Raw genomic sequence first — 27,274 nt, forward strand, 5'->3', positions numbered from 1 at the left:
GCACTTGGGGAGGGTAGCTAACTCCCAAGTAATACTTTTTTAAGATGTATTACTTTTATTTGAAAATCAGATTTACAAAGAGAAGGAAATATAGAAAGATCTTCCATCCTCAGGTTTACTCCTCAAGTGGCTGAAATAACTGAAGCTGAGCCAATCTGAAGCCAGGAGCTTCTTCAGGTCTCCCACACAGGTGCAGGGTCCCAAGGTTTTGAGCCATCCTCTACTCCTTTCCCAGACCACAAGCAGGGAGTTGGATGGGAAGTGGGGAAGCCAAGACACAAACTGGCACCCATATGGGATCCTGGCATGTGTAACGTGAGAATCAAGCCACTGAGCGATCATGCTGAGCCCAATTCCCAATTATTTCTAAAAAGAATTCCATCCCAACTTTATACCTTTTGGTCCATAAGAATTTCCCATATTGTAGGCTGTTCCATCTGAGTCATAATGAGGATGTGCAGTTGCTCCATTCACAGCAATAAATTTGCTCCAATCTACCTGCAAATATAAGAACATCAGAGATTTTAGAGATCTAAGAACATCAGCGAACATCAGATGAGCTGATCTCTGTTTGCATGAATAGACACTAGGGATGTATCAAATATCTTTATAAGATGGATTGATTGATTGGTTTAAAGGTAGAGTTAGAGAAAGAGCACCATTTTCCATGTGTTGGTTCACTCCTCAGATTGCTGCAATAGCCAAGGCTACGCCAGGCCAAAGCCAGGAGCCCAGAACTCTTTCCAGGCCTCTCTTGTGGATTGCAGGGGCTCATGCACTTGAGCCACCTTCCACTGCCTTCCCAGGTGTATTAACAGGGAACTGAATCCAAAGTAGAGCAGCCAGTCTCCAACCAACACTCCTATGGGATGCTGACTTTGCAGACCACTATTTAATCCGATGTACCAGAACACTCACCTCAGAATTTGTAAGAGAAGATATGAAAACCACAGTTTAAGTTCTAATTTCTAACTTCTGAGAAATCTAAATTATTTTTTTCACTATAGAAAGAGAAAGCAGAGCCAATTTAGTATCCCATAGGGTTACCAGTTCATATCCTGGCTTCTCCACTTTTGATTTACCTCCCTGCTACTGTGCCTTGGAAAGCAGCATAAGATGGCCCAAGTCCTTTAGACCCTGTACTCACATGAGAAACCCAGATAAAAACCTGTGGCTTCCAGCTTTGGATCAGCTTGGCTCTGGCGGTTGCAGCCAGTTAGGGACTGATTCAGTGGATGGAGCTTCTTCCTAATCTCCTACATGGGTACAGGGACCCAAGCACTTAGGACAACTTGCACTGCTTTCCCAGGTGCAACAGGGAGCTGGATTGAAAGTTGTGTGGCCAGGACTCTGTCTCTCCTTCTCTCTGTAAAAAGAGAGAAGGATTTCAAATTTAAAAATTAAATAAATTTCAAATAAAATAATTTAAAGAAAAAAATCAAAAAGAAACTGAAATACAAAAACAGAAAATAAAGAAAATAAAGACCCACCGACACCACCAACAACAAAAAATCCTGAATAGGGCCCGGTGCACTAGCCTAGTAGCTACAGTCCTCGTTTTGCACATGCCAGGATCCCATATGGGCACCACTTCTAATCGCAACAGCCCCACATCCCATCTAGCTCCCTGCTTGTGACCTGGGAAATCAGTCAAGGACAGCCCAAAGCCTTGGGACCCTGCACCCACATGGGAAACCCAGAAGAGGTTCCAGGCTCTTTGTATTGGCTCAGCTCTGGCTGTTGCAGCCACTTCGGCAATGAATCAGCAGATGTAAGATCTTCTCTGTCTCTCCTTCTCTCTGTATACCTTACTTTCCAAAATAAATAAATAAATCTTTAAAACAAAGAATCCTAAATAGATTTATCCAAGACCATGTAAAAGTTCAAAAGGAATACAGGAATTAAAATTAAAATTCTGGGATAATTTATTTTTCATTAATATATTGAGTGGAGGAGATGTAGATACAAACAGTTCCACAGCCAATATAAACTGTGTTTAGGAAGACCATGAGCAAGATAAGTAGGTTGATTTTTTTTCACCTCTCTTTTATCCTAGCCTTAGATAACAGAAGGAAGGAAGAAGTTGAGAGTTATCTTTAAGGAAAAGCAGCCCCCAGACCCCAAAGGGGAAAAATAATCTAAACCCATGGAGAAATTTGTTTTTGTGTGATCAGAGCTCCAGTTTCCTCTTCAGGTATCTATTATCATTAAAAAAAAAAATCATGAATGCAAAAAAAAGTTACGGACACAATTATGCATGTTTTAAAGTATACATTACCTTTTCTGTTTTCTCCAGAGTTTCAACATCCACTTTATTCATAAAGTTGGTCTCAGTACTAACGTAGTAATCACCCTTATACTGCACATAGTTGACATTGGTGTTGTCAGTTGTGGCTGAAAACAAACCACAGAGTAACTGAAGCACCACAGCTCAGAGACAGAAAACAGTTTCAACATCCTCTCACATAAAAATAAAATCTATTTGTAGGTTTATATTTGTAAATATCATCAAATATCATAATCATTATTGTCACTGGTAAATTCTGGGACTATTAAAGGATGCCTACCTGGCGGCTCAAACTTTGACATGAAACGTTCAAAAACATTCTTGCATGGATCAGGCAGAGCCAATGTGCCAAATTCTGAGACCATAATTCGATTTTGAGCACTGTTGGCCTTATAGGCATCACTCTGTAGAAACTTGCTCCTGTATGTCACTGTACCCTTCTCCATCCTGAACTGGTGAAGCAAAGCCATTCCATCAAACCAATGATTATACCTAAACATGTGAGAAAAAAGAAAAACAATCATAGGTAAGAAGAGTGTGTGTGTTTTTTTTTTATTTGTTTATTTTTATTGGAAAGGTAAATTTACAGAGAGGATAGCCAGAAAGAAAGAACATCCCTCTGCCAGTTCATTTGCCAAAGGACCACAATGGCCAGAGCTGAGCCTGACCACAACCAGTAGCCAGGTGTTTCTTCCAGGTCTCCCACACAGGAGCAAGATCCCAAGGCTTTGGGCCATCCTCCACTGCTTTCCCAGGCCACAGGCGGGGAGCTAGACGGGAAGCGGGGCAGCCAAGACACGAACCAGTGCCCATGTGTAAGCACATGCAAGGTGAGGATTTAGCTACTGGGCCATTGCACTGGGCCCCTAATAGTTGAAGTTTTGAAGAAATGTTTCTGTGAAATAATCTGAATCTTTTGCTTTTTAAAATGTAAGAAGTATTTCCTAAGTTTTTCTATTCATATTATTGCACAGAAATTGCTCTTCTTAAACTCTCTATCAATTTTAGTAACCTATTGTTGCCCAGAAAATTTCCATTTCATCAAGGTTTCCGAGTGTGTTTACACATGCCTGCAATGTCTCCAGTAAACGTTTTGTTCTTATTCCAATAATTACTTCCCCATTGAGATTCCCTCGTTTTACACATGTGTGCTTTTTCCCTTTTTCATCTTGAGCACACTATCTAGGGATTTGTCTTTCTGGTATTTTTTTTTTTTTCAAAAACCCTTAAGAAGAAGACAGTTTCAATAATCCTTGCTATTTGGGACTAAATCCCTTTAAAGTCACACGACTTAGAACCAGACACAGTACTCTGGTATAAAGCCACAAACTCGGCTTTACAGATGAGGATGTTTTTGTTCTTCATTTGGAGGCCTGGTTTTACTACCTTGCATGAGTGACTCCCACTGAGACACTGAGTTGTCAGCTGAAACCCCTGAGTAAGTTATAAAACACTTTCTGGTACAATCACAGCTCTTTCATCATTGGGCTCATGCAATTAATTTCCTGATTTCCTTTATAAATGTCAGTTTGTTAGATTCTGTCTTATAAGAATCAGTAATTTCATGCATTCAAGGATTCAAACCAATGTTTCACTACTATCTGCCATTGACTGTGCCAAAGCCAGTGCTTAACAGATTCATACAACTTAGGTACAAGGTGATCACCACCTCAACAGAGAAATCTTAGAAATAACATTTGCAGGCCTGGTGCACTAGCCTAGTGGCTAAAGTCCACACCTTGCACGTGCCAATCCCAAATGGGTACTAGTTCTAATCCCAGCAGCCCCACTTCCCATCCAGCTCCCTGCTTGTGGCCTGGGAAAGCAGTAGAGAACGGCCCAAAGCCTTGGGACCCTGCACCGGCATAGGAGACCTGGAAGAGGTTCCAGGCTCCTGGCTTCTGATAGGCACAGCTCCAGCCTTTGTGGCCACTTTGGGAGTGAATCAGCAGATGGAAGATCTTTTCTGTCTCTCCTCCTCTCTGTATATCTGACTTTGCAATAAAAATAAATAAATCATTAAAGAAGAAAATGTCATTTGCACAAAGAAAGAGCAACAGGATGGAAGGATGGGGAAGCAGGAAGGCAGGGGATAAATGTGGCTGGTTCTTGAAAAATGTTCATTGGTGGAGGGAATTAAGGGTAGAAGTAAAAGAAGCAGGAAGGGCTATGACGGCATGTGCATGGGGGAAGAATAGCCACTTAACTAGTCAGCACTGGGTGCAGTTGACAGCATCAAGTAATGAGAAAGGAGAAATGGGTCAGCAGCAAACCTACCAGCATTTAGACTTAAGCTTGAAGACCTTTAATAACCGAGATTGGGGGTTTGACAACAGGAGAGTGAACTGCTACATCTGCATCTTAGAAAAGTCACTCTAGGGGCTGGTTGCTTGGCATAGTAGTCTAATCCTCTGCCTGTTCCACCAGCATCACTTATGGGCACCACTTTGAATTCCGACTACTCCACTTTTGATCCAGCTCCCTGCTTATTACAGCCAGGGAAACTAGTGGAAAATGGTCAAAGTCCTTGGGTTCCCACACCTAATTGGGAGTCCTGAAGAAGCTCCTAGCCGCTGGCTTCGTATCAGCTTAATTCCAGCCCTTATGGCCATTTGGGGAGTGAACCAGTGGCTGCAAGATCTCTCTCTCTCTCTCTCTTTCTCTCTCTTTCTCCTTCCCTCCATCCATCTTTTTTTCCTTCCCTTCCTCCTTCCCTCCATTCCTGGCCTTATGTTCTTCAAATAAATCTTTAAAAATACAAATATTTATGTATAAGCTTTCAAATGAGATCATATCTCACAGATGAGACCACAACTGTGGAAACATGATAATCTCTGCCATCCACTGAGCTCTAGTATATACCAGGTACTATGCTAAGTTGTTTACCACACACTTTCTCTCTCTCTCTCACACACACACACACACACACACACTCTCCAGGTTTCCACCTCTATTCCCTTTTACAGTTATGAGAATCAAGGTTCAGAGCAACTTCCCCACGGTTACAGGGCTGGTGAGTGGTAGAAAAAGGGTTTATGTTTAATGTTGAAGAAACACGGACTGCCGGGCCTGGCGGCATGGCCTAGCGGCTAAAGTCCTCGCCTTGAAAGCCCCGGGATCCCATATGGGCGCCGGTTCTAATCCCAGCAGCTCCCTGCTTGTGGCCTGGGAAAGCAGTAGAGGACAACCCAATGCATTGGGACCCTGCACCCGCGTGGGAGACCCGGAAGAGGTTCCTGGTTCCTGGCTTCAGATTGGCGCAGCACCGGCCGTTGCGGCTCACTTGGGGAGTTAATCATCGGACGGAAGATTTTCCTCTCTGTCTTTCCTCCTCTCTCTGTATATCTGACTTTGTAATAAAAACAAATAAATCTTTAAAAAAAAAAAAGAAAGAAACACACACTGACTGCCAAACCTGCCCTGGAAACACCAAGTACTCAGCGAGGGCTGGAAATCAGAATATTGCAACTGAGCCAACCACCATGTCTTTGATTTACTTCAGACATGATCAACAGGCCAGGGTCACAACAGAGAAAACCAAGAATAAATGGACTCAACTGGGATTGGAATTAGTCAGAGGAGAGGGATCTACTACCAGGGCAAAGGAGGCGAGAGCAGTGGGAGTGTACTGTTAGTGGGGAAATTAAGAATGGGGTTAAGCTAAGAGGATAGCAAACAGTGAAGCACCAAACCTGATGAATGGGACAGTTGGCTAATGCCAGTGCCGGAATATGAAGATTAAGAGTTTTTGCGCACAGTTTCAGAGAGTTCAAGATTTCATGGGTACAGCAAGTGTGCAGAAGAGGGTTGTTGGCCTTGTTGCAGTAGCGTAAAGTGGGCAATGGTTGCAGTGGGGAGGGTTCAGGAGCTGGGAGGCCAGACTATCAGAATCATGGCTGGACATGCCCTAGGAGAGTGGTAGATACAAAGAGGCTGAGGATCAAGTTTCTGATTATAGAGTAAACTGAAAACATGTCACTGCAAAAATTAAAAGAAAAATAAGGAAGAGAGAAGATGTGATAAGTATCATTATGTTCTTTTTTTTTTAAGATTTATTCATTTTTTATTACAGCCAGATATACACAGAGGAGGAGTGACAGAGAGGAAGATCTTCCATCCGATGATTCACTCCCCAAGTGAGCCGCAACGGCCGGTGCTGCGCCGATCCGAAGCCGGGAACCTGGAACCTCCTCCAGGTCTCCCACACGGGTGCAGGGTCCCAATGCATTGGGCCGTTCTCCACTGCTTTCCCAGGCCACAAGCAGGGAGCTGGATGGGAAGTAGAGCTGCCGGGATTAGAACCGGAGCCCATATGCGATCCCGGGGCGTTCAAGGCGAGGACTTTAGCCGCTAGGCCATGCCGCCGGGCCCAATGTTCTTAAAACAATATGCATGAAATACATTAAACATGTTCCTTTCCAATAAATAAAATTTTGAGAAATTGTAAAAAAAAAAATAGGAGTCCTCAGTTCATCATGGCTTACGCAATTTAATTGTAGAAAGACCTCTTGTGTGTCATCATTACATCTGAATTGACATGGATCTATTAAGAGTGAGCAGACTATCACAACTGAGTGGGGTATTCTCACAGAGTAAGTTACCACAAGCTTCATTCAGTCCTGCCCCTCTGTTTCAGCCTAATCTAGAAAGCCAACCATCAAACTAAAACTCTGCTTCTCTCCTCTTTAGTTGGAAGTTATTACTAACCTCTTATTTGAGGTACTTTTTGTTTTTTAAGATTTATTTTAGGGCCTGGCGCAATAACCTAGTGCATGCGTCAGGATCCCTTGTGGACACCGATTCGCAACCCAGCTGGATCCACTTCCCATCCAGCTCCCTGCTTGTGGCCTGGGAAAGCAGCTGATGACGGCCCAAACCCTTCAGACCCTGCACCCGTGTGGGAGACCTGGAAGAAGATCCTGGCTCCTAGCTTCGGATCAGCTCAGCTCCGACTGTTTTGGTCACTTGGAGAGGAAACCAGTGGCTGGAAGACCTTTGTCTCTCCTTCCCTCTGTAAATCTGCCTTTCCAATAAAAATACATAAATCTTTTTAGAAAGATTTATTTTATTTAGTTGAAAGAGTAGCAGAGACGGGGTGAGAGACAGACAGAAACAGAGCTTCCATCTGTTAGTTCATTTCTCAAATGCCAGCAACACTGGAGGCTGAGTGAAGCCAAAGCTAGGAGCATGGAACTGGGACCTCCAAGTACCACAGGCAGTGGCTTAACCTGATGAGCCACAACATGGACACTTAGGTGGGATTCTTAACCCAGGGTAAGATCCTGTTCTTGCTCTGTACTCCTGTTACTGGCTCTGAGAAGCCCGACTGGGAGGACAGAGCTGGCACCTGTGACGACCCAGCTATATCATCCACATGTCCCCCAAAGACATTTCTCTTAAAAGACCTCTGTGCATTAGCTCGGCTCTGTGGCTCGGCTTTACCAGTGCACCGGGGCTCCTCCTCCTGCAGCAACAGAAAACACCACGTGATTTCTGCAAGAAGCTGGACTAGGAGTTATCTCACCTTCCCGTTCCCCTTTTGCTTCCTTCTCCTTCCTCTTAACTGTTATTCTTTATTCTACTTGACATGACAGACATGTGACAGAGAAAGCAGCAGAGGGCTTGGCCAGTGCACTCACCCTCCTTCTCTGCGCCTCTAAGTGCCCCTTCCTCTCAGCCCAAGACCCTCCTCCCCATCTGCATGCTAGCTTCCAAAATAACTTCTAAAGCACTTTGTGCAGCACTGGAGCAAAACTAAAGGCCGAAAGAAAAAGGAAAAAATAGGGAGGGAGGAAGGGCAGGAGGGAGAAAGAAAAAAAGAAAGAAAATATTCAAATCTTTGCATTTTATAAGTCTGTTATTAGGGTCAGTGCTGTGGTGTGGTAAGCTAAGCTTCTGCCTACAGGGCCAGCATCTCTTAAGGGTGCCAGTTCATGTGCCAGTTCAAGTGCATGGCTCCACTTCCAATCCAGCTCCCCGCTTAAGGCCTGGGAAAGCAGAGCAGGGCGAGGCGGATGGCCCAAGTGCTTGGTACTCTACACCCACACAGGAGACCTGGAAGAAGTTTCAGTTTCCTAGCTTCAGATGAGCTCAGCTCTAGCCATTGCAGCCATTTGGGGAGTGAGCCAGTAGATGGAAGACCTCTATCTCTGCTTTTCCTTCTTTGTCTGTAACTCTGCCTTGCAAGTACAAATAAATAAAACTCTAGAAAAAAGATTGTTTGTAAGTTTGTTATTCAGTGAAGACAAAACACAACAGGTCCAGTGTAATGAAAATGTCTGAGATATTAAGAAATAGATCTCAATCACATTTCTAGTTCTCAGTCTATTGCATTACAACATGAATTTAAAAGCATTAAAGTGAAGTGTTTTTAAGGCAGGGGGAAGAATTTGACAGATAATATGACTAATTATTGAAAATAATGGCTGGATGGCCCGGCGGCGTGGCCTAGTGGCTAAAGTCCTCGCCTTGAATGTGCCGGGATCCCATATGGGTGCCGGTTCTAATCCCGGCAGCTCCACTTCCCATCCAGCTCCCTGCTTGTGGCCTGGGAAAGCAGTCGAGGACGGCCCAAAGCTTTGGGACCCTGCACCCACGTGGGAGACCTGGAGGAGGTTCCCGGCATCGGATCGGCGCAGTACCGGCCCGTTGCAGCTCACTTGGGGAGTGAATCATCGGATGGAAGATCTTCCTCTCTGTCTCTCCTCTCTGTATATCTGACTTTGTAATAAAATAAATAAATCTTTAAAAAAAAAAGAAAGAAAAGAAAAGAATGGCTGGAAATACAGTGAAGTGCTAATGGAGGATGTGTCAGATGGCACATGCTTCTCCTCTCCTATATTTTAGAATGTTTTATACAGGTAAAAACTTTTAGAATAAAAAATGTCTTCTGATATTTGAAAGTGTTTAAGATGAAACAGATTTCTTCTTGGCCATCATTTCATGACTCTAGTGGATAAATGATATATTAAGGTATTATTGAATTTTTTTTCATTCATATCTATTTACTTAAGGCTATGTAGGCTATAAAATCACTGTTGTAAACAACTGGGGGAAGAGGGTGAACTACAAAAAAGTCCTATTCTCATGGAACTTAACCTAGTAGAGAAACACAGCTCACACAATTAAACAAGCGAACAACTACCTGACACCAACAGTAGTGGGTGGAGATTAACAAGTGCTAGTATTTTGACTGGGGACCAGGGAAAGCTAAAGGTCCAGCAGATTTGAGTTGACAGCTGAACAAGAACTAGACTGGGGAGATCCAGGCAGACAGATGAGAGAACTAAAGCCAAGAAACTGAGCAAAAGTATGTGTGCCCATTTGAGGAACTGAAAGAGATCACTGTGTCTGTGGGGAAGACTGGCTGCAGGAAGAGTTACAACGTGAGGACATTGCCCTTCCTCCAGGAACCTGTGGTGAAACAGCTCCATGGTCACATGGTACATTCCTGATACCTCTTCTCTTTTAACACAAACCAAAAGAGGGCTACAGATTTACAAGATTCTGCAGAGTGGTGAAAACAGAACATTTAAAGAAAAATCAAATCTCTTTTTTTTCACCTCTAGGCTACCTTTTCCTTGCCTACGATCAAATCGATGAAAAGGCCATGTCAGCCTCAAAGACAAAGCATGCATCAATGGCTACTCTATGGATTGGGCTTACTGGTCTTTTCCAAATTCGAATTTCCCAGGTCCAATCCGAAGTAGATAGCCACTGAGCCACTCAGGGAACTGTCCTCGGACTTGAGCAGAGACCTCCAGAGGTGTCTCCTCCACAGTGCTCAGCAGTGGCTCTATGCAGGGCAGGTTCTGTTGCTGCCCCGAGACAGCTGCTTTCCGATGAGGACTCCTATTTCCCACATATTTCTTCAGAACTGTGAAGGGCAAAACCAAAAGCACACAATTATTTTACCAGACCTTCTGTAAGCATCTTATGGCTCCACAGACAATATCTTTTTTTTTCTTTTTTTTTTTTAATTTTATTTTAAATTCATTAATTACATTGCATTATGTGACACAGTTTCATAGGTACTTGGATTCTCCCCACCCCTCCCCAAACCCTCCCACCATGGTGGATTCCTCCACCTTGTTGCATAACCACAGTTCAAGTTCAGTTGAGATTCCCCCATTGCAAGCATATACTAAACATAGAGTCCAGCATCTTATTGTCTAGTCAAGTTCAACGGCTTCTTAGGTATACCCTCTCTGGTCTGACGACAGAGCCAGCAGAGTATCATCCCAGTCAATTGAAAGCTCCAACATACCATCAGCAAAAATTTACATCATTATGGAATTAATTGACATAGTAATGAGTAACCAATATGGTAAAAGTAAATGCGAGTTCTTAACCACCTTCTGTGACCACCTCATTGACATTTCCATTTCAGTTTATACACAACATATAACATTCATAACATAACATGTTATACATAACATCATATCATCTTAAGGCAAACATGTGGTATTTAACCTTTTGGGATTGGCTCATTTCCCTTAGCATTATGGTTTCCAGTTTGGCCCATTTGGCCACAAAGAACTGCATTTTGTTTTTTTTAATAGCTGAGTAGTATTCCATGGAGTAGATGAACCATAGCTTTCTTATCCAATCCTCTGTTGATGGGCATTTTGGTTGCTTCCATGTTTTTGCAATTACTGATTGTGCTGCTATGAGCATAGGAGTGCATGTTGGTTTCTCATAAAACAAGTGTTCTGGATATATTCCTAGGAGTGCTATTGCTGGATCATATGGTATGTTGATTTTGAGTTGTTTGAATATTCTCCATACTGATTTCCATAGAGGCTGTACCAGCCTGCAGCCCCACCAGCAGTGGAGTAGGGATCCCTTTTCCCCACAACCTCGCCAACAAGTGTTGTTGGTGCTTTTATTCATGTGGGCCAGTCTTACTGGCGTTAGGTGGTACCTCATTGATGTTTTAATTTGGATTTCCCTTATTGCCAGGGAACTTGAGCATTTTTTCATATGTTTATTTGCCATTTGGGTTTGTTGCTTTGTGAAGTGTTTGCCCATTTCCCGTGCCCATTTCTTGAGTGGCTTGTTTGTTTTGACATTTTGGCTGTTTTGTAGCTCTTTGTATATTCTGGAGATTAGCCCTCTATCACGTATGTCGTGTGCGAAGATCTTCTCCCATTCTGTGGGTTGCCTTTTTACTTTGTTGATTGTTTCTCTAGCTGTACAGAAGCTTCTTAGTTTGATGAGGTCCCAATTGTTTATTTTGGCACAGACAATATCTTATTGACTGGTAGCTTTAGGGTTATATGAACCTAACACCAACTACAGTCTCCAAATTCCTTTCCCTCCATCCTTATCCTCAGACCACCAATACTTTAGTTCCGGATTGCTGAACCACAACAAATTTTGTATTTTTTGCAGGACAAATAGGCCTAAGAATTTACTCAGAACTTCAATTACAATGATCAATTCACATAATTGAACAATGTATGCCTTTTTATTAGAATAAATTTAATGCTAAACGTAAATGTACAATTTTGTTATTATTCCAAAAATTATATGGACCCCAGTTCTTCAGATACATCAGAATACAATTCAAAATACTACATAAGGATTTCTGTGAATTTAGTAGGATATTCAATTTAATTTCTTCTACTTTAGTGGTAATTTACATTAATGTGTGTGACTTCTAGGAGAAGGATTATACAATTATACCCAATCTGAAATCACCAAAACCCAAAAGCCACAGAAGTAAAAAGGGTTACTGTATAATCAAGAGCTGAATTTTTTTCCTTAATATTTCATATTTGTTCACAAGGCAACAGTAGCTGATACACACAATGGATAAATATACAACTGAGTAAATACTATAAAATATAATTTTATATACCATTTTGTGAAAGCTTAACAATGATACAGAAGTCTACAATAGAAAAACGAGTTAACATGTAGGAGCATAATTCCTATCAAGAAGTGAGATGAGCATGCTTTTAGCAATTTAAAAAATATTATAACTATTTTCCAATTTCTTTCAAACATTTCAGAAATTCAGTTTGGAGCACAGCAAACCTGTTTCCTGGATGTAACAATTCAGTCATTCCCAACTACTTCCTGATTAAAAAAAAAAAAAAAAATCACTTTCACCCAGAATACCTCTTCTCAAAATATATCCCCTAGAGAATTGTATCTGTTGTTCACCATCTATCTCAAATGCTACTTCCTGTAACAGCAGCAAAGTGTAATGTTTAAGAATCGGGGTTGGGGGCTGACTCCATGGCACAGTATGTTAAGCCTCCTTCTGTGGTGCCACATCTCAGACTGTTTGGGTTCAAATCTTGCTTTGTCACTTTCTAAACAAGTAACCTCTCTCTCCTGTTTTAACTTTTCTAAGATGAGGATAATAATGGCTCTTGTACCTAAGGCTATAAGCAATGACTTAGTTTATGTAAAAATTTTAAAAGACAGAAGGGGTTTTTTAAATTTTCACAGAAAATAAGTACTACAGAAAGCTAACCGTGCATTTTGAAATTTTCTGTATCAAAACAAACTCTTAGTAACTGTAGTTGGAGGTTCCAAGAAGGATAAAATATCAGTTTGGAAAAACCCTCTTTCAAAGCAACATTCTGGTAAAATTGAAGTAAGAACATCAAATTTATGATGCAGTTTGTGGGGTAGAAGGATGTGGAATCACTGATGCTTTACAAAAATTTTACAGGGACAATGCTCCAATGAGCCAAGAGTTTACAAACAGATAACTCATTTTTAGAAAGGGTTAGACAGAGCCCAGCATCAATGACATAGAAGTTCGAGTCGCTGCCTGTGGTCCTGGCAGCCTGTATGGGCACTGGTATGAGTCTCACTGCTCCACTTCCAGTCCAGTTCTCTGCTAACGGCCCGAGAAGAGCCACAGCAAATGGCCCAAGTGTTTGGGCCCCTGTCACTCATGTGGAAGACAAGGAAGAAGCTCCTGGCTTCAGCCTGGCTTAGCCACAACTGTTGCAGCCATCTGGGGAGTGAACCAAAGGATGGAAAATCTTTCTCTCTCTTTTTTTCTTTCTCTCTCTTTCAAATAACCAAAACAAAAATTTTTTAAAAGGATGAAACAATGTTGTGGCAGAAGTTTACAAGGAAAAAAAGCATTTAGTTCATGCCATAATAATTGTGCCACATAATCATTATGTCATTTACTATAAACACATACAGCAGAAAAGGAAAGAGCCCATATTTTAAGCAGAAACTTGCCAGCAGAAGGACACTGAGAGCTCATAGTCGAGGGCACGCAGGAGAGCAACCCTGTCAAGGAATATTCTGTCGGTAAATGGGTTTCCTGCGTAGTGTAAGTGATGGGCTGAAGATGCATATTCATAGTCACAGCAGTGGAAAGCCACACATGTGCTCCAAGGGCAGCAAGGCAGTTAGCCAGAAGCAAGGCCTGCATGAGCACCAATGGACACACAATGGAAAGTGTTTCCAAAGTGATGTCTGCAGTTTGGTTTTCAGCCTGCAGAAAATGTTGTTTTGACACAAGATGACTCACATTCCCGAGTGTCCACCAGCAGAATGCCAATGTTGCTATAAGAAGTTTACAAGAGGGCCTGGCGGCGTGGCCTAGCGGCTAAAATCTTCACCTTGAAAGCCCCGGGATCCCATATGGATGCCGGTTCTAATCCCGCCAGCTCCACTTCCCATCCAGCTCCCTGCTTGTGGCCTGGGAAAGCAGTCGAGGACGGCCCAAAGCTTTGGCACCCTGCACCTGTGTGGGAGACCAGGAAGAGGTTCCTGGCTCCTGGCTTTGGATTGGCGCACATCGGCCCGTTGCGACTCACTTGGGGAGTGAAACATCGGATGGAAGATCTTCCTCTCTGTCTCTCCTCCTCTCTGTATATCCGGCTTTCCAATAATAATAAAATCTTTTAAAAAAAAAAAAGAAGTTTACAAGAAATGATTCCTTCCATGGGGTAGCTGACAGCTCATGGGAGCTGTAGAGGAATTAAACAATTCAAACGAGCTCCTAATCATGTCAAGTTTTTATCTGATCAACCAGGACTAGACAAAAGCAACTTGCTGGTCTGTTTTTATTTGCTTATCCTTAGAGCCTTTGTATGCATAAGCAAAAACAACCAAAACAAAGGCTTACTTCACCAAAAAATATTATCAATAAGGGGACACAACCCTCCAAAACCTTGCAAAATACTGCTCCTGTTGTCTTATCAAAATGGAAGCAGGAGAGGCCAACACTGTGGCATAGTATGTAAAGTCACAGAGAGCACCCAATATGGATGCCAGTCCAAGTCCCTGATGTTCCACTTTGAATCCAGCTCCCTGCTAATGTGCGTTGGGAAGCAGCAGAGGGTGGCCTCTGCACTCCCATAGGAGATCCTGAAGAAGCTCCTGGCTCCTGGCTTTAGACTGGCCCAGCTTAGGTCATTGCGACCATTCAGGGAGTGAACCAGCAGGTGGAAGCTCTCTCTCTCTCTCTCCCTAACTCTGCCTTTCAAATAAACAGATTAACCTTAAAAAAAATAAATGAAGTGGAGACAGGAGTCATTGCTGTGTCTTGACCCATCTCTGTTTAACATTTTACTGTTATCTTTTGAGTCTGAATGTGTATCTGTTTGTACTTGTGCATGCACTTACAAATAATGGTTATGACAGCTGGTTCTTGTCGCTCCAGTTGTACAATCGGTTAGCGCATGGTACTTATAAGACAACTGGTTCTTAATTAGGCCAACAGGAATCAAGATCTCCAACTATTTTCTTACATATAAGTGTAAAAGCAAAACTTTTTGAAACATCAAGAATAACAAAACAAACACTTAGTATTTCATCAGAATTCATTCATTTAACAGCTTCATATAAAAATGAGGCTAAAATGGATATTTGAGAAATTTAAAATATTTTCATACCTGAATGTTCCATACTTCACAGCATGCTGTTGGCAATCTATTACACCTGTTCAAGCTTTCTACATTACCTGAGATTGTTGTCAACCCTTCCTTAAATACCTCTCTGTTGTTGGCCTCAGAGATGTTATACTATTTCAACTTTCCTACTTCCTGACCACTCTGCTTTATGCCAACTCCACTACCTAACTGATTGACAACTTTGCGCAAATTCCTTAATCTCTGTGAGACTTAGGTTTTCTGATGATAAAATGGTGATAAAAAGAGGTTGATACTTCCTGTTCATGTCTATCATCATAGTTTAATACTTTACCAGTTATTTTCATTATTGGCTCCTTTTCCCCTTATCATGTTACGAATGGTTTCCTCAGGTCTGACCTTAGACCAGCAGTCTACCTCAGCAATCACAGCTGGGCTTTTAACTTCATCAGTCACTCCTTTTTTTGTTTTCAAGATTTATTTATTTATTCATCTGAAAGGCAGAGTTATGGAAAGAAGGAGAGACGGAGATCTTCTGCAGCATCGCTCCCAAAGGGCCACGATGGTCAGGGCCACACTAAGCTGAACCTAGGAGACTGGAACTTCTTCGGGTCTTTCATTTGAATGGCAGGGGCCCAAGGACCTGGGTCACCTTCTGCTGCTCCACCAGGTACTAATGAAAATCCTGGACAATTTCAGTTCTGCTATTCACACCTTCCACCCCAGCCTAACTCCACCACTCCCCCGTTCTCTTTTCATCATAATCACACCATTTTCTCCACCTGGGATAGTTCCCATCTTTTTGAGGCAAAATTCATTTATCTAATTCACTTATCCAATTCAAGGGATTGTTTCCACCTGCTCCACAAACATTCTCCTTACTATTCTCCTTAGTTAGAACCCATACAGGATCTATAGCTCTATATCCCTGATTTTGCCTGTGTGATACTAATGTATAAACCTTCTAACCTTTACTGCCAGTTCAGGGTCTGGTTTTTGTCTTCCCTCTTCCTACAAAACCTAACACATTGTTTTCTACATGCAAGCACTGAATTCCCAAATTAAGTAATTTTAAAAGTAGTAGTCCTGAACCCAGCGCAATAGCGCAGTGGTTAAAGTCCTCGCCTTGAACGCACCAGGATCCCATATGGGCACCAGTTCTAATCCCGGCAGCTCCACTTCCCATCCAGCTCCCTGCTTGTGGCCTGGGAAAGCAGTTGAGGACGGTCCAAAGCCTTGGGACCCTGCACCCATGTGGGAGACCCGGAAGAGCTCCTGGCTCCTGGCTTTGGATTGGCTCAGCTCCAGCTGTTGCGGCTCACTTGGGGAGTGAACCATCACACAGAAGATCTTCCTGTCTCTCCTCCTCTCTGTATATCTGCCTTTCCAATAAAAATAAACAAATCTTAAAAAAAAGTTGTAGTCCTTACCCGTATGATTTTTCATAGCTCTATTTCAACCAATTTCATGAAACAAAGTCCAATAATAACATTTTTTAATAGAAAACTACAAGATAAACTGTCTTAACTACTAGAAAGCAAACAGAAAAAAATTCACATTAGAATGTAAACAGCCATGATTTTCAATCCAGGAAAAAGTGTGACTAGGGAGCATTCCTGTCACAAAGCCAAGAGAAACCTTAAATCCTGAATTGTGCCTTTGTGTGCTCTATAAAATACACAATGAAGACAATTTCCCTGACGACAAGGAAATAAATCCTGACTGAGTCTTCCTTTAACTTCCGGCTTCCCATCTGTGTCCCACACACCAATGAAAGCTTCAGAACCTCTCCATGACCTTCAGGTAACAAGCAAAGAATTCTAAGAAGTTTGGCCATGGATGAAGTAGATGGAGGACAAAAAGAGGAAGGAACAAATCCCCTACCTGGGAGCCGGTGCATCATCACAGTGAGGAAACCTACTGCAATGGTAGAAAAGTTGCTGACAAACTGGAGAAAGGTTTGAAAAAGCATTCTTTGTGCTGAATGGTACAGATCTTGTGATTGCTAAAGCCTCCCACACTGCCCTTTGTAAATACTACTGAGCACTGAACACATACTTCCTGGTCTGTCCCAGGCTCGCTGACTATGGGAGCGGGAGGGGGTAGGGTTAAAGGGCTGAGCTGCAAAACAGCTGTAATCTCTTGGATAATTTCCTTGGCAAGTACCCCAGAGGCTGCATACACATGATCAGCAATCTGAAATATTGTGGTTGGAGTGTAAACAGTAGTCTCCCTCTCTAAATGTTTCATTTTTTTATTCTGTCCTGAGGCCACGTATCTATTTCAACTGCTCTTTTCTCATCTCAGCAAGATTAAAATAGAGAACAAGGTCCAAATTCAGATTGCTAATAAAGGATCTCTTTTTTTTTTAGTATTTATTTATTTATTTTTCTTGGAAAGTCAGATATACAGAGAGGAGAGACAGAGAGGAAGATCTTCCATCTGCTGGTTAACTCCCCAGCTAGCCACAACAGCTGTAGCTGAGGTAACTGAACTCAGGAGGAGCCAGGAGTTTCCTCTAGGTCTCCTGTGCAGACACAGTGTCCCAAGGCTTTGCGCCATCTTCTACTGCTTCCCCAGGATACAAGCCCATATGGGATCCGGGCATGTAAGGCAAGGATTTCAGCCACTGAATCTTCGCAGTAAGCCTGCCAATAAAGGATCTTACAATTTGGTTCATAGCTTACCTTTCATCCTTTAGCTACCATCCCCATCTCTTAAATTTTATGAAGTTCTTTTCAAACAATCTAATATAACTTCTAAAGGTACACTCTTTATAAACATACCAGTTTATTACTTCAGCGACACATTAGTCATCCAACAGCATGTTATTTAACTTCTATTTTTCTTCCTGTTGTTGATTTTGTATTGTGGCTTTTCATTTAAGGAGATGTACAATAACTGTAATGGAGACTAACATATCCAGATGTGAGGATACAATGCAATATGCATCTCTACTTCCAAAGATGGACTCCCAATGAAACTGTTTACTATATCTTGACAATAGGAAGCTGGACTCTCTGCCATTGTCCATGCCTGCAATGATGGACATATGACTGTGTATGAAGAACTATACTATAGTAATGATATAGGGGAACTCAGTGGGGGGGAGGGAATGAGAGAGGGGATAAGGGAAATCCCAGGGCCTATTGAACTGTATCATAAAATGGTAACAACAAAAAAAGTAAAATTTTTAAAAACAAAAAATAAACAGACCAGTTTATTTGATTTTACTACTTAAGCGATTTTCAGCATCAATGTATCAAATATTATATTTTTTCTCCCCAAAATACCTTCCCTTTCCTTTTCAAAAATCCAACCCAAAATTTTCAATCCCCTTCCTAAAGATAGCATTGCCTTATGGATATTTTAAATATTAACATATTAGGTCTTCCTAATAAAAAGTTAAGTAAATTTCAAGAATAGAGCGGTTAAAATTGTCAGAAGGCTAGCCCCAGTGTTTGCTACAGCAGGTAAGAAACAGGAAGCTTGGTTCAATTCTGCCTATGCTCCCAATCCTAGCTTCTTGCTAATGTGCATCCTGGGAGGCAGCGGTGATGTGATTCAAGTATTTTAATCCCTGCAACCCACTGAGAGACCTGTATAGAATTCCTGACTCCTGGCTCCAGCCTGGAACAACCTTGGCTCTTGCAGGCATTTGGGAAATAAACCAGTGGACAGAACATCACTCTGAGCCTTTCAAGTATGTAAAAATAATGTTTAAAATGAAGAACTCAGTGAGATGATCTTAAAAGAGAAAGAAAACTACCAGAAGGCCAAATCTTAAAGTATTCCATCGTGCTTCCTACAGTAAGAGTACAAAGGTGAGTAAATAATTCTGAAGTGGTGGAACTTTACAGAAATCAGTGACATTAAAAGTATTAATTACAACAGACTGATGGAATCATGACTCATTATGAAGGGCTATACTACTATAACAACGTGGGGAAAATCTGTCAAGGGAGAGAGAGTTTGAGGGAGAGAGGAATCCAGTCTATGAGGAAAAAAAGTATTAATTAAAGGAGAATGGCATTCCTACAAGAGTATATTTTTCTGTTATAAAATAGTTGTTCTTTTTTACCTGGATGGTACCAAAGTCACTAAAATTTGATTTAAAAAAAAAAAAGGCAAAAAAAAAAAAATAGAAGTTGGGGCGGGGAGTGGCATCCAGCTAAGGGGCACAGATAGTTAAGTCACCACCTGAAAGCCCAGCATCCTATATGGGTACCATTTGACTGGCTGCCTCTCTTCTTACCCAGCTTCCTTCTGATACAGCTGGGAAAGCAGCAAAAGATGGCCCAAGTGCTTGGGCCTCTGCCACCCTGGTGGGAAACCAGAGGGCATCCTAGCTTCAGTCCAGCCTACTCCCAGCTATTGCAGTCATTTGGTGAGTAATCCAATGGATGCAAAAATCACTGTTTTTGTCTCTCTCTGCATAACTCTGCCTTTCAGATAAATACATAAATCTATTTTAGAAAGAGATGAGCCTTAAACATTGGACTTTCAAGCACTTTTATATACTTTCGTAACAGGAAGGCACCTGAATAGAAAACACATTATAACTTAAAATCAGATCCTTTTTCTACCAAATGAAATGATCAAATCAATACCAAATGAATGCCAAGGGAAATGACTGAATCAATTTTGTGAACTTCCAAAAGAAAGAATAGAATGCTGAACAGTGCTGATACCTACTAGAGCAAGTAATATTATGCTGCGCCCGGTGCAGTAGCCTAGCAGCCAAAATCTTCGCTTTGCACACACCGGGATCCCATATGGACACCAGTTCTAATCCCAGTAGCCCCACTTCCCATCCAGCTCCCTGCTTGTGGCCTGGGAAAGCAGTAGAGAACATCCCAAAGCCTTGGTACCCTGTACCTGCGTGGGAGACCTGGAGGAAGCTCTGGGCTCCTGGCTTTGGATCGGAGCAGCTCCTGCCATTGCGGCTGCTTGGGGAGTGAATCATTGGACAGAAGATCTTCCTCTCTGTATATCTGACTTTCCAATAAAAATAAAATAAATCTTTTTTTAAAAAATGAAGTATTATGAAATCCAGTCTAAAATAATGCATTGGCCTTATTTTTCATAGTAATAGCAAATGCTTGAAAAAGAAAACATCATCTGCTGATTCTTGTTTGTATTTTGAACATTACTGGAAGTAAAAAAGTTCACTCAACATTTAGATCATATGTCATGTTAACAGTCTCTTGCTGCATTTTGGCCTTAAAAATTCTATTTCTAATAACACTTCGTTGACTTCCAATCTAAAGTATTACTTTACTTTTTTTTCTCAAGATATATTTATGGGCCTGTCATGGTGGCTCAATTGGTTAATCATCCCTTTACAAACTCCAGGATCCCATATGGGCACTGGTTAGTGTCCCAGATGCTCTACTTCCCATGCAGGCCCTGCTTGTGACCTGGGAAAGCAGTGGAGGATGACCCAAAGTCTCGGGACTCTGTACCTGTGCGGGAGGCCAGGAAAAAGCTCCAGACTCCTAGTTACGGATCAGCTCGGCTCCAGCAGTGGCAGTCATTTGGGCAGTGAACTAGTGGATGAACAGTCTTTCTTCTTCTCTTTATAAATCTGCCTTTCCAATTCAAATTTGAAAGGCAGTGTTAAACAGAGGGAGAGAAAGAAAGAGAGAGAGAAAGAGGATTTCCCATCTATTGGTTCACTTCCCAAATAACTACAATGGCTGGAGCTCGTTTGGTTGGAAACCAAGAGTTTCTTTCAGTTCTCCCACATGGATATAGGGGCCCAGGGACTTAAAACTGTGTTCCCAAGTGTTCTGGTAGGGAACTAGATGGAAAGTGGAGCAGCAGGAACTCAAACTAGTGCTCATACAATATACTGACCACTGTTTTACATTTATTGTCCTTTTTTTGTGTGAATATTTGCACAGTATAGCATTAAAGCTTTAAACAGTAATTGGTGAAACAATATTGTAAGAATTCAAAAGCTATCTCCCTTTAGAAATATCAAGCCCCTTGGTACTGTTTATAAATATGTTTAAACTCATATTGACCAAAAAATGCACAAGAATGCTGTGCATTTTTTTTAAAAGAATCTGAATGATGAAGTAATCTCATATAGTTATAAAGCATAAAGAAAGATTTCAATAACAGCATAACAGTACTTTATATCCAAAGAAGAAATTTTAGAACTGGTGTAATAGGAAAAGGCCACTGCCTGTGACAGATGCCAGCATCCTACATGGGTGCCAATGCAAGCCTCAGCTGCTCTTCTTACATGGCTCCCTGCTAATGGCCTGGGGAAAGCAGCAGCAGATGGCCCTAGTGCTTGGAGATCTGGAAGAAGCTCCTGGCTCTTGGCTTTGATCTATTTCAGTCCTGACTATAGTGGCCAATTGGGGAATGAACTAGTGGATGGAAGATCTTTGTGTCACTCTCATTCTCTCTCCAACTCTGCCTTTCAAATAAACAAAAATTTTTTTTTTAATGGACAGCCCAATGTGATAGCCTCGTGGTTAAAGTCCTCGTCTTGCATGCACTGGGATCCCATAAGGGCAGCAGTTTGTGTCCTCCACTTTCCATCCAGCTCCCTGCTTGTGGCCTAGGAGAGCAGTAGAGAATGACCCAAAGCCTTGGGACCCTGCACCCGTGTAGGAGACCTGGAGAAAGTTCCAGGCCCTTGGCCTCAGTTCAGTTTAGCTCCAGCCATTGCAGCCATTTGGGGAGTGAAATCAATGGATGGAAGATCTTTCTCTCCCTCTCTCCTTCTCTCTGTATACCTGCCTTTCCAAAAAATTAATAAATCTTGAGCCCTGTGCAATAGCTTAGTGGCTAAAGTTCACACCTTGCATGTGCTGGGATTACATACAAGCACTGGTTCGTGTCCAGGCTGCGCCACTTCCCATCCAGCTCCCTGCTTGTGGCCTAGGAGAGCAGAAGAGAGTGACCCACAACCTTGGGACCCTGTGCCAGTGTGGGAGAACCAGGAGAAGCTCAAGTTTCCTGGCTTTGGATCAGCTCAGCTCTGGTCATTGCAGCCACTTGGGGAGTGAGCCAGTGAATGGAAGATCTTTCTGTCTCTCCTCTCTGTATATCTGACTTTACAATAAAAATAAATAAACATTTAAAATAAATAGATAAATAAATCTTAATGAAAAAGAAATTTATAGCTAAGTGAGTACAGATCCTTAGTCCAAATTCAATTTCTTTTTTTTTTTTTAAAGATTTTTATTATTATTGGAAAGCCGGATATACAGAGAGGAGGAGAGACAGACAGGAAGATCTTCCGTCCGATGATTCATTCCCCAAGTGAGCCGCAACGGCTGGTGCCATGCCGATCCGATGCCAGGAACCAGGAACCTCCTCCAGGTCTCCCACATGGGTGCAGGGTCCCAAAGCTTTGGGCCATCCTCGACTGCTTTCCCAGGCCACAAGCAGGGAGCTGGATGGGAAGTGGAGCTGCCGGGACTAGAACCGGCACCCATATGGGATCCTGGTGCTTTCAAGGCGAGGACTTTAACTGCTAGGCCACGCCGCCGGGCCCCAAATTCAATTTCTAAATCATAAAAGCAGTTACCTGCCAAAGTTGTCTTGTGTAAGCTAATTTCTTCACTCCTGCATCATAATCCTTATCCTAGATCACAGATCAGCTTTATGGATAAAGCTTCCAAATATAATTCAATAACCACACACATTGATATATAAAAAGCCAACTCATTCAAGGTTCTGGTTAGTAATTTCTGATTTTTATTTTACTATTTTTATCACAAGAATGTAATTTTAAGCCAAGAAACTTTGCTAATAATCATACATAGTAACTAATAGTAAAAAATAATAAAATGACAATAATACAGAGCTACATCTTGTTACATATTCAGAAACTGGACAAATTACCCATAAGCTTCTAATATGCTTTTCTAATACTGACCATGAAAAACATTTTAAAATGAGTTCCAAATGTATATGCTATGTAAACAAACACTCTAAGAGAAAAGGTGCAATATTGTTTAACATAATCAATAACTTGGTTCTCTTTTTGAAATTTAAGGCTATAAAAGTAAGGGGAAAGGGAAAGAAAATAATCCAACAACTTAAATAATTTATGATTTTATAAAATATATCAAATATTTAAGCCTCTAAAGGAAAGCCACATAGTTTATATTAATTCACAGCGTTATATTAAAGCCCCCTTCTAGATCTAGAAAAGAAATTCAAGGAGTCACCCTTTCTTGGCTGAAGTACATTTTCTTTAGTAAGAGAACTTCCTGAGCATAAACCTCATTTTTTCATTACAACAAGGATGGGTTTTCTAAATTATATTTAAGTACACATTTTATCTGTGCAACGTGTTTGCAATGACTGTGAACCTTTGTCTCAAGAATTCTCTTTTCTGTATTAGAAAATTTTCAATAGTATTGGCTTCTTTGAAGAGTCCATCTATCTCATCAATGTAAGATGCATCTACTGCTGCTCTCTCACTAATGAGAAAAAAAAGTTTTATATTAAACCAAATCGTTAGCAAGACTAATCATACCATCATGGCAATAGTTTCTGTTACATCAACTCCTTCACTACTTCACATACTACTTCATTTCAATGGCTTTGGGCACCTAAGAGTTTCATTAACTTATTGATACTCTTCAAGAGAAAGATAAATCAGTCCCACTAGCATGTGTGACATTCAAAAAGTCTCCTTACACAGTAGGAAGTGTATTTTAGATGTCACAACTTTAATATTAAGTTATACACATTATTTTTACAACAGCACAAGCCATCATTCAAATATGACTTCAATATTTTTAAAAACCACCTTAAAACATGATAATCTCATGTCAATAAAATATTTAAACTCAGTTTTCAAATACATAAATTGCTAATATATGAAATAAGTATCCTCAATATCCTAATTTCATTAATTTCAGGAACTGACATTTTTCTCAAGTATTTACATAAAATTTTAAAAGCAATGTTATCTAATTAGAGACCAATATGTATCCAGCCTAGCATTAACTCTAATAGAAATAGAAGCTATGTTTACAATTTAATTACTTCCTTAAAAAAATCAACTAATGCATTATAAGAAACTGAGACAGAATTTTTTAAATCCTAGTTGTAATTCCACGTAACCATGGAATTAAACTTTCAATTACAGAGCTTTCAGAAGGAAACTTCTAACACACAGACCCAGGAAAATATATTATCAGTACTTGCCTTAAGAGCTTTGCATACGTAGACAACATTAAATTAATTTCCTTACTCATATCTGTTAAAAAGAACATTAAATTATAAAATGAAAACCTTTAAGACTGTGAATAACAAAATTAATATACAGAAATATAAGATTTTTATACATCACCATTCAAATCTTTCTCCAGGGATTCATCTTTATAAAACAGTCCAGAACTCTCAGAGCAAGGTGAATCTGATTTTCCAAGAGAAGACATCTGTGGACTATCTGGCATTTGAGGCTAACAAAACAAAGTAAAATCAGGTATACAGTCAGTATAATCCTTATGACATACACATACTGTTTCTTCATTTTTAAAGGCAAATAAAATATTTTTCAGAAAAGGCAAAATGCTAGAAACTTTCAGACCTATAAATCACAGTTGAACATACTAATTTTGTTTTTATTTTAATTTTAATGCCTTGATGAAAAGACACATTTTGAAGCAACAGGGGTTTTCACAGTAATACCTAAATTATAGGGTTTTTTTTTTTAGATTTATTTAATTATTTGAGAAGTACAGCAAAAGAAAGAGGAATAGATAGAAAAAGAGCTTCCAACTGCTGGTTCATAACCCAAATGGTCATAACAACCAAGTTCAGGGCAGGCAAAAGCCAAAAGCGAGGCACTCCACTCGGGTCTCCAATGCGGATGGGCAAGGGCCTTATTACTTGAGCCATCTTTTGCTCCCTTCCCAGGCACATCAGTAGGAAGCCAGATGGGAAGCAGTGACCTGGTCTCAAGTTCGCACTCTGATATGGGATGCCAAGGTTGCAAGGGGCTGTTAACCTGCTGTGGCACAATGTTAGCTCCGGCAACTACAACACGGATAACAGCGAAAGGCTTGCAAAACATTACAAGATAATATAATATTCAAGGTAGTAAGCAGTTCCCCAAATGCAATAGATGAATTGCTAGAAATAGTAATAAAGGACAAGAGCCACCATTCTTAAAAAAAAAAAAAAAATCAGTCAGTACAGTACTCCCGTTCCTTATCACAGCAAGGTAATTAAGTCCTACATGCCACAGTGATTACAAGCCACCAAAAAGAGGGCTCCCTTTCTTAGGGATCTATACTCAGAGAAAAAGCAGCCAGAGTCAACACAGTTCCTGCTGGAAGAATCCTAGCCCTGGGAATATGAAAACATTAAATTCCATTCACCAACATAGCTTTCTTAACTGAAAGAAAGTTAAGCACATAAACAGGGTAAAATATTAAGCCACCAGGGACATACAGCTTTACCTCTGATTCTCTTGGCCTCTTGCAATTTCTAACGTCAGGTTTTACAAGGTGACTTGCCATCATATTCTGGGGGCAGGAACTGTAAAACTGAAAGCAATGCCAAAGTTAGCTACAAACTACATGCTACAGCTCTGTTGAACTGTCCCTCCCCACCCTCCCCTCGTTTTTGGCACTTCTACCACTGCTGTTAATTTTTACCTGGCACTCACCTAAGTTCGATCCCTCCCTTCTCTTATTCTGTAAATCGCTGGTTGAGTAATCTTTCAAAACTTTGATTACTGCATTCCTCCTTAGGTCAAAAAACTTCCACTATCAAGGCTCACAAGTTCAAATTCCATGCTATTGCATCCTAGGTCACCTGCAGTCAACCCACCATTCTCATCATTTTCAACTAACCAATGTCTCTTGGGTACATCTTGAAGGACTACCTCATTTAAGATTCTTCACAAAATATTAGTGTTGAGATAGATCTCACAGTCCATCTCATTCAAGTTTTTCTCTTTTTTTTTTTTTTTTTTTTTAACAAATAAGACAACAGAGAGAAAGTGTTGTCCAAATCCAAACCAATACTGAGACGTGTCAGAAACAAGATCTTCTAGTCTGAAATCATTCTACTGTCCTGCCGTACCTTAATATAGCATCATTTACTTTCCCATAAACTATGAAGATGGTTTCTCCAGAAACCTTCTGGATTCAGTTTAAACTGTAAGAGTTGGCACCTGGAAAGAGTGGTCTCCACATGGAGAGATGGAGTCCTGTCATATTCAAGTTCTCCATATACTTTGTTTTGTAAGAGCTGTGTGGACTTGGATATAATGAACCTGCCTGTTCCCCTACACAATATGGAAGGCTTCTGTTTTATAAATTCTCTGTTTCTGCCATTGCCTTTAGAAGGTTTAAGTGTGGGTAGCAGTAATTTGTAGAAAATACAAGGGCGTGCTAACTTGGCCTTGGAGGTGGGAAAACGTCATTCGTTAACAGTCAAAGTCGGGTTTTTTTTTCGTCCCTTTCACCCCTCTTACTCTCCTCTCTCAAAGCGACAGGATGTATGCATGCGTCACACGAAAACTTTTCTAAGTAGCTAACCCATTAATTTTTTAAAGTTTTTCCGTCACAACAGCCTGGCCTAGGCCGAATCCAGCTCAGGTCAGGCAGGAGCTGGTTCTCACCCCGTGACTAAAGCATTCACGGAGGTGAGGCTTCACGAGCTCTTCCCGCCTCACCGCCTGGTCTCAATGCCACTCCGGCCCCTCAGGCCACTTCTTCCCACACCACCCGTGCCCTTCCTCCCTTTCCCACCGAGACCCTGACGGGACGCTCCCTCCGCCCCCTCATTGCCTTCTTTCTGGGTCCGTCACTCTCTCCACCCTCTTCCGCCCTCTTGCTCTCTTCTCATGACTGACCTAGTTCGCCTCCTCAGAACCTTCCAGGTCAGCTGAAGGGCGGGAATGAAGGCTTCCGGTCGCTGCCAGTGCGCAGACTCCCCGGGTGACGCCAGCGTCACGTGGTGTGCCCAGCCGCCAGCGCATGAGGGTCACATGACAGGCGGCGCCACCTCCTGGGCTCTGTGCCCGACCCCCGACCCCTCCGTTCTCCTCTTTGTGTATCTCCACCTGTTGTTCCTCTTTAAGAGTCTGGAGACTGAAGTCTATCCTAACCCAGTTTGTGGGAAGAGGAAAATGTGAACC

The 27,274-nt window shown here is 41.4% G+C and overlaps 2 protein-coding genes across 3 annotated transcripts in view; both read right to left on the reverse strand.

The window, feature by feature from the left end:
* The window catches only part of BCO2 (beta-carotene oxygenase 2), a 39,009-nt gene extending 21,806 nt beyond the window's left edge, over positions 1-17,203 (reverse strand). Inside the window, exons 1-5 of the mRNA XM_012926977.3 lie at positions 17,026-17,203; positions 9,953-10,163; positions 2,568-2,779; positions 2,279-2,394; positions 396-498 (exon numbers count right to left, since the gene is read on the reverse strand). Coding sequence (XP_012782431.2) covers positions 396-498; positions 2,279-2,394; positions 2,568-2,779; positions 9,953-10,163; positions 17,026-17,113 — 730 coding nt within the window. The 5' untranslated portion in view covers positions 17,114-17,203. The remainder of the gene's footprint in view (positions 1-395; positions 499-2,278; positions 2,395-2,567; positions 2,780-9,952; positions 10,164-17,025) is intronic.
* A 5,569-nt stretch (positions 17,204-22,772) lies between these two features.
* Positions 22,773-27,274, reverse strand: TEX12 (testis expressed 12). 2 transcript variants are annotated; one of them, XM_012926999.3, is made up of 5 exons: positions 26,990-27,274; positions 25,587-25,673; positions 24,473-24,584; positions 24,328-24,379; positions 22,773-23,594 (listed from the first exon to the last, which is right to left on the reverse strand). In XM_012926999.3, the coding sequence occupies exons 2-5, from the start codon at positions 25,647-25,649 to the stop codon at positions 23,450-23,452; spliced, it is 372 nt and encodes a 123-aa protein (XP_012782453.2). In that variant the 5' UTR covers positions 25,650-25,673; positions 26,990-27,274; the 3' UTR covers positions 22,773-23,449. The 2 variants fall into 2 exon arrangements, with proteins under 2 accessions (XP_012782453.2, XP_004585124.2); XM_004585067.4 differs by lacking the exon at positions 26,990-27,274 and having other exon boundaries at positions 25,587-25,734.

This window comes from Ochotona princeps, chromosome 4 (assembly GCF_030435755.1).
Source record: "Ochotona princeps isolate mOchPri1 chromosome 4, mOchPri1.hap1, whole genome shotgun sequence".
Classification (NCBI taxonomy): domain Eukaryota; kingdom Metazoa; phylum Chordata; class Mammalia; order Lagomorpha; family Ochotonidae; genus Ochotona; species Ochotona princeps.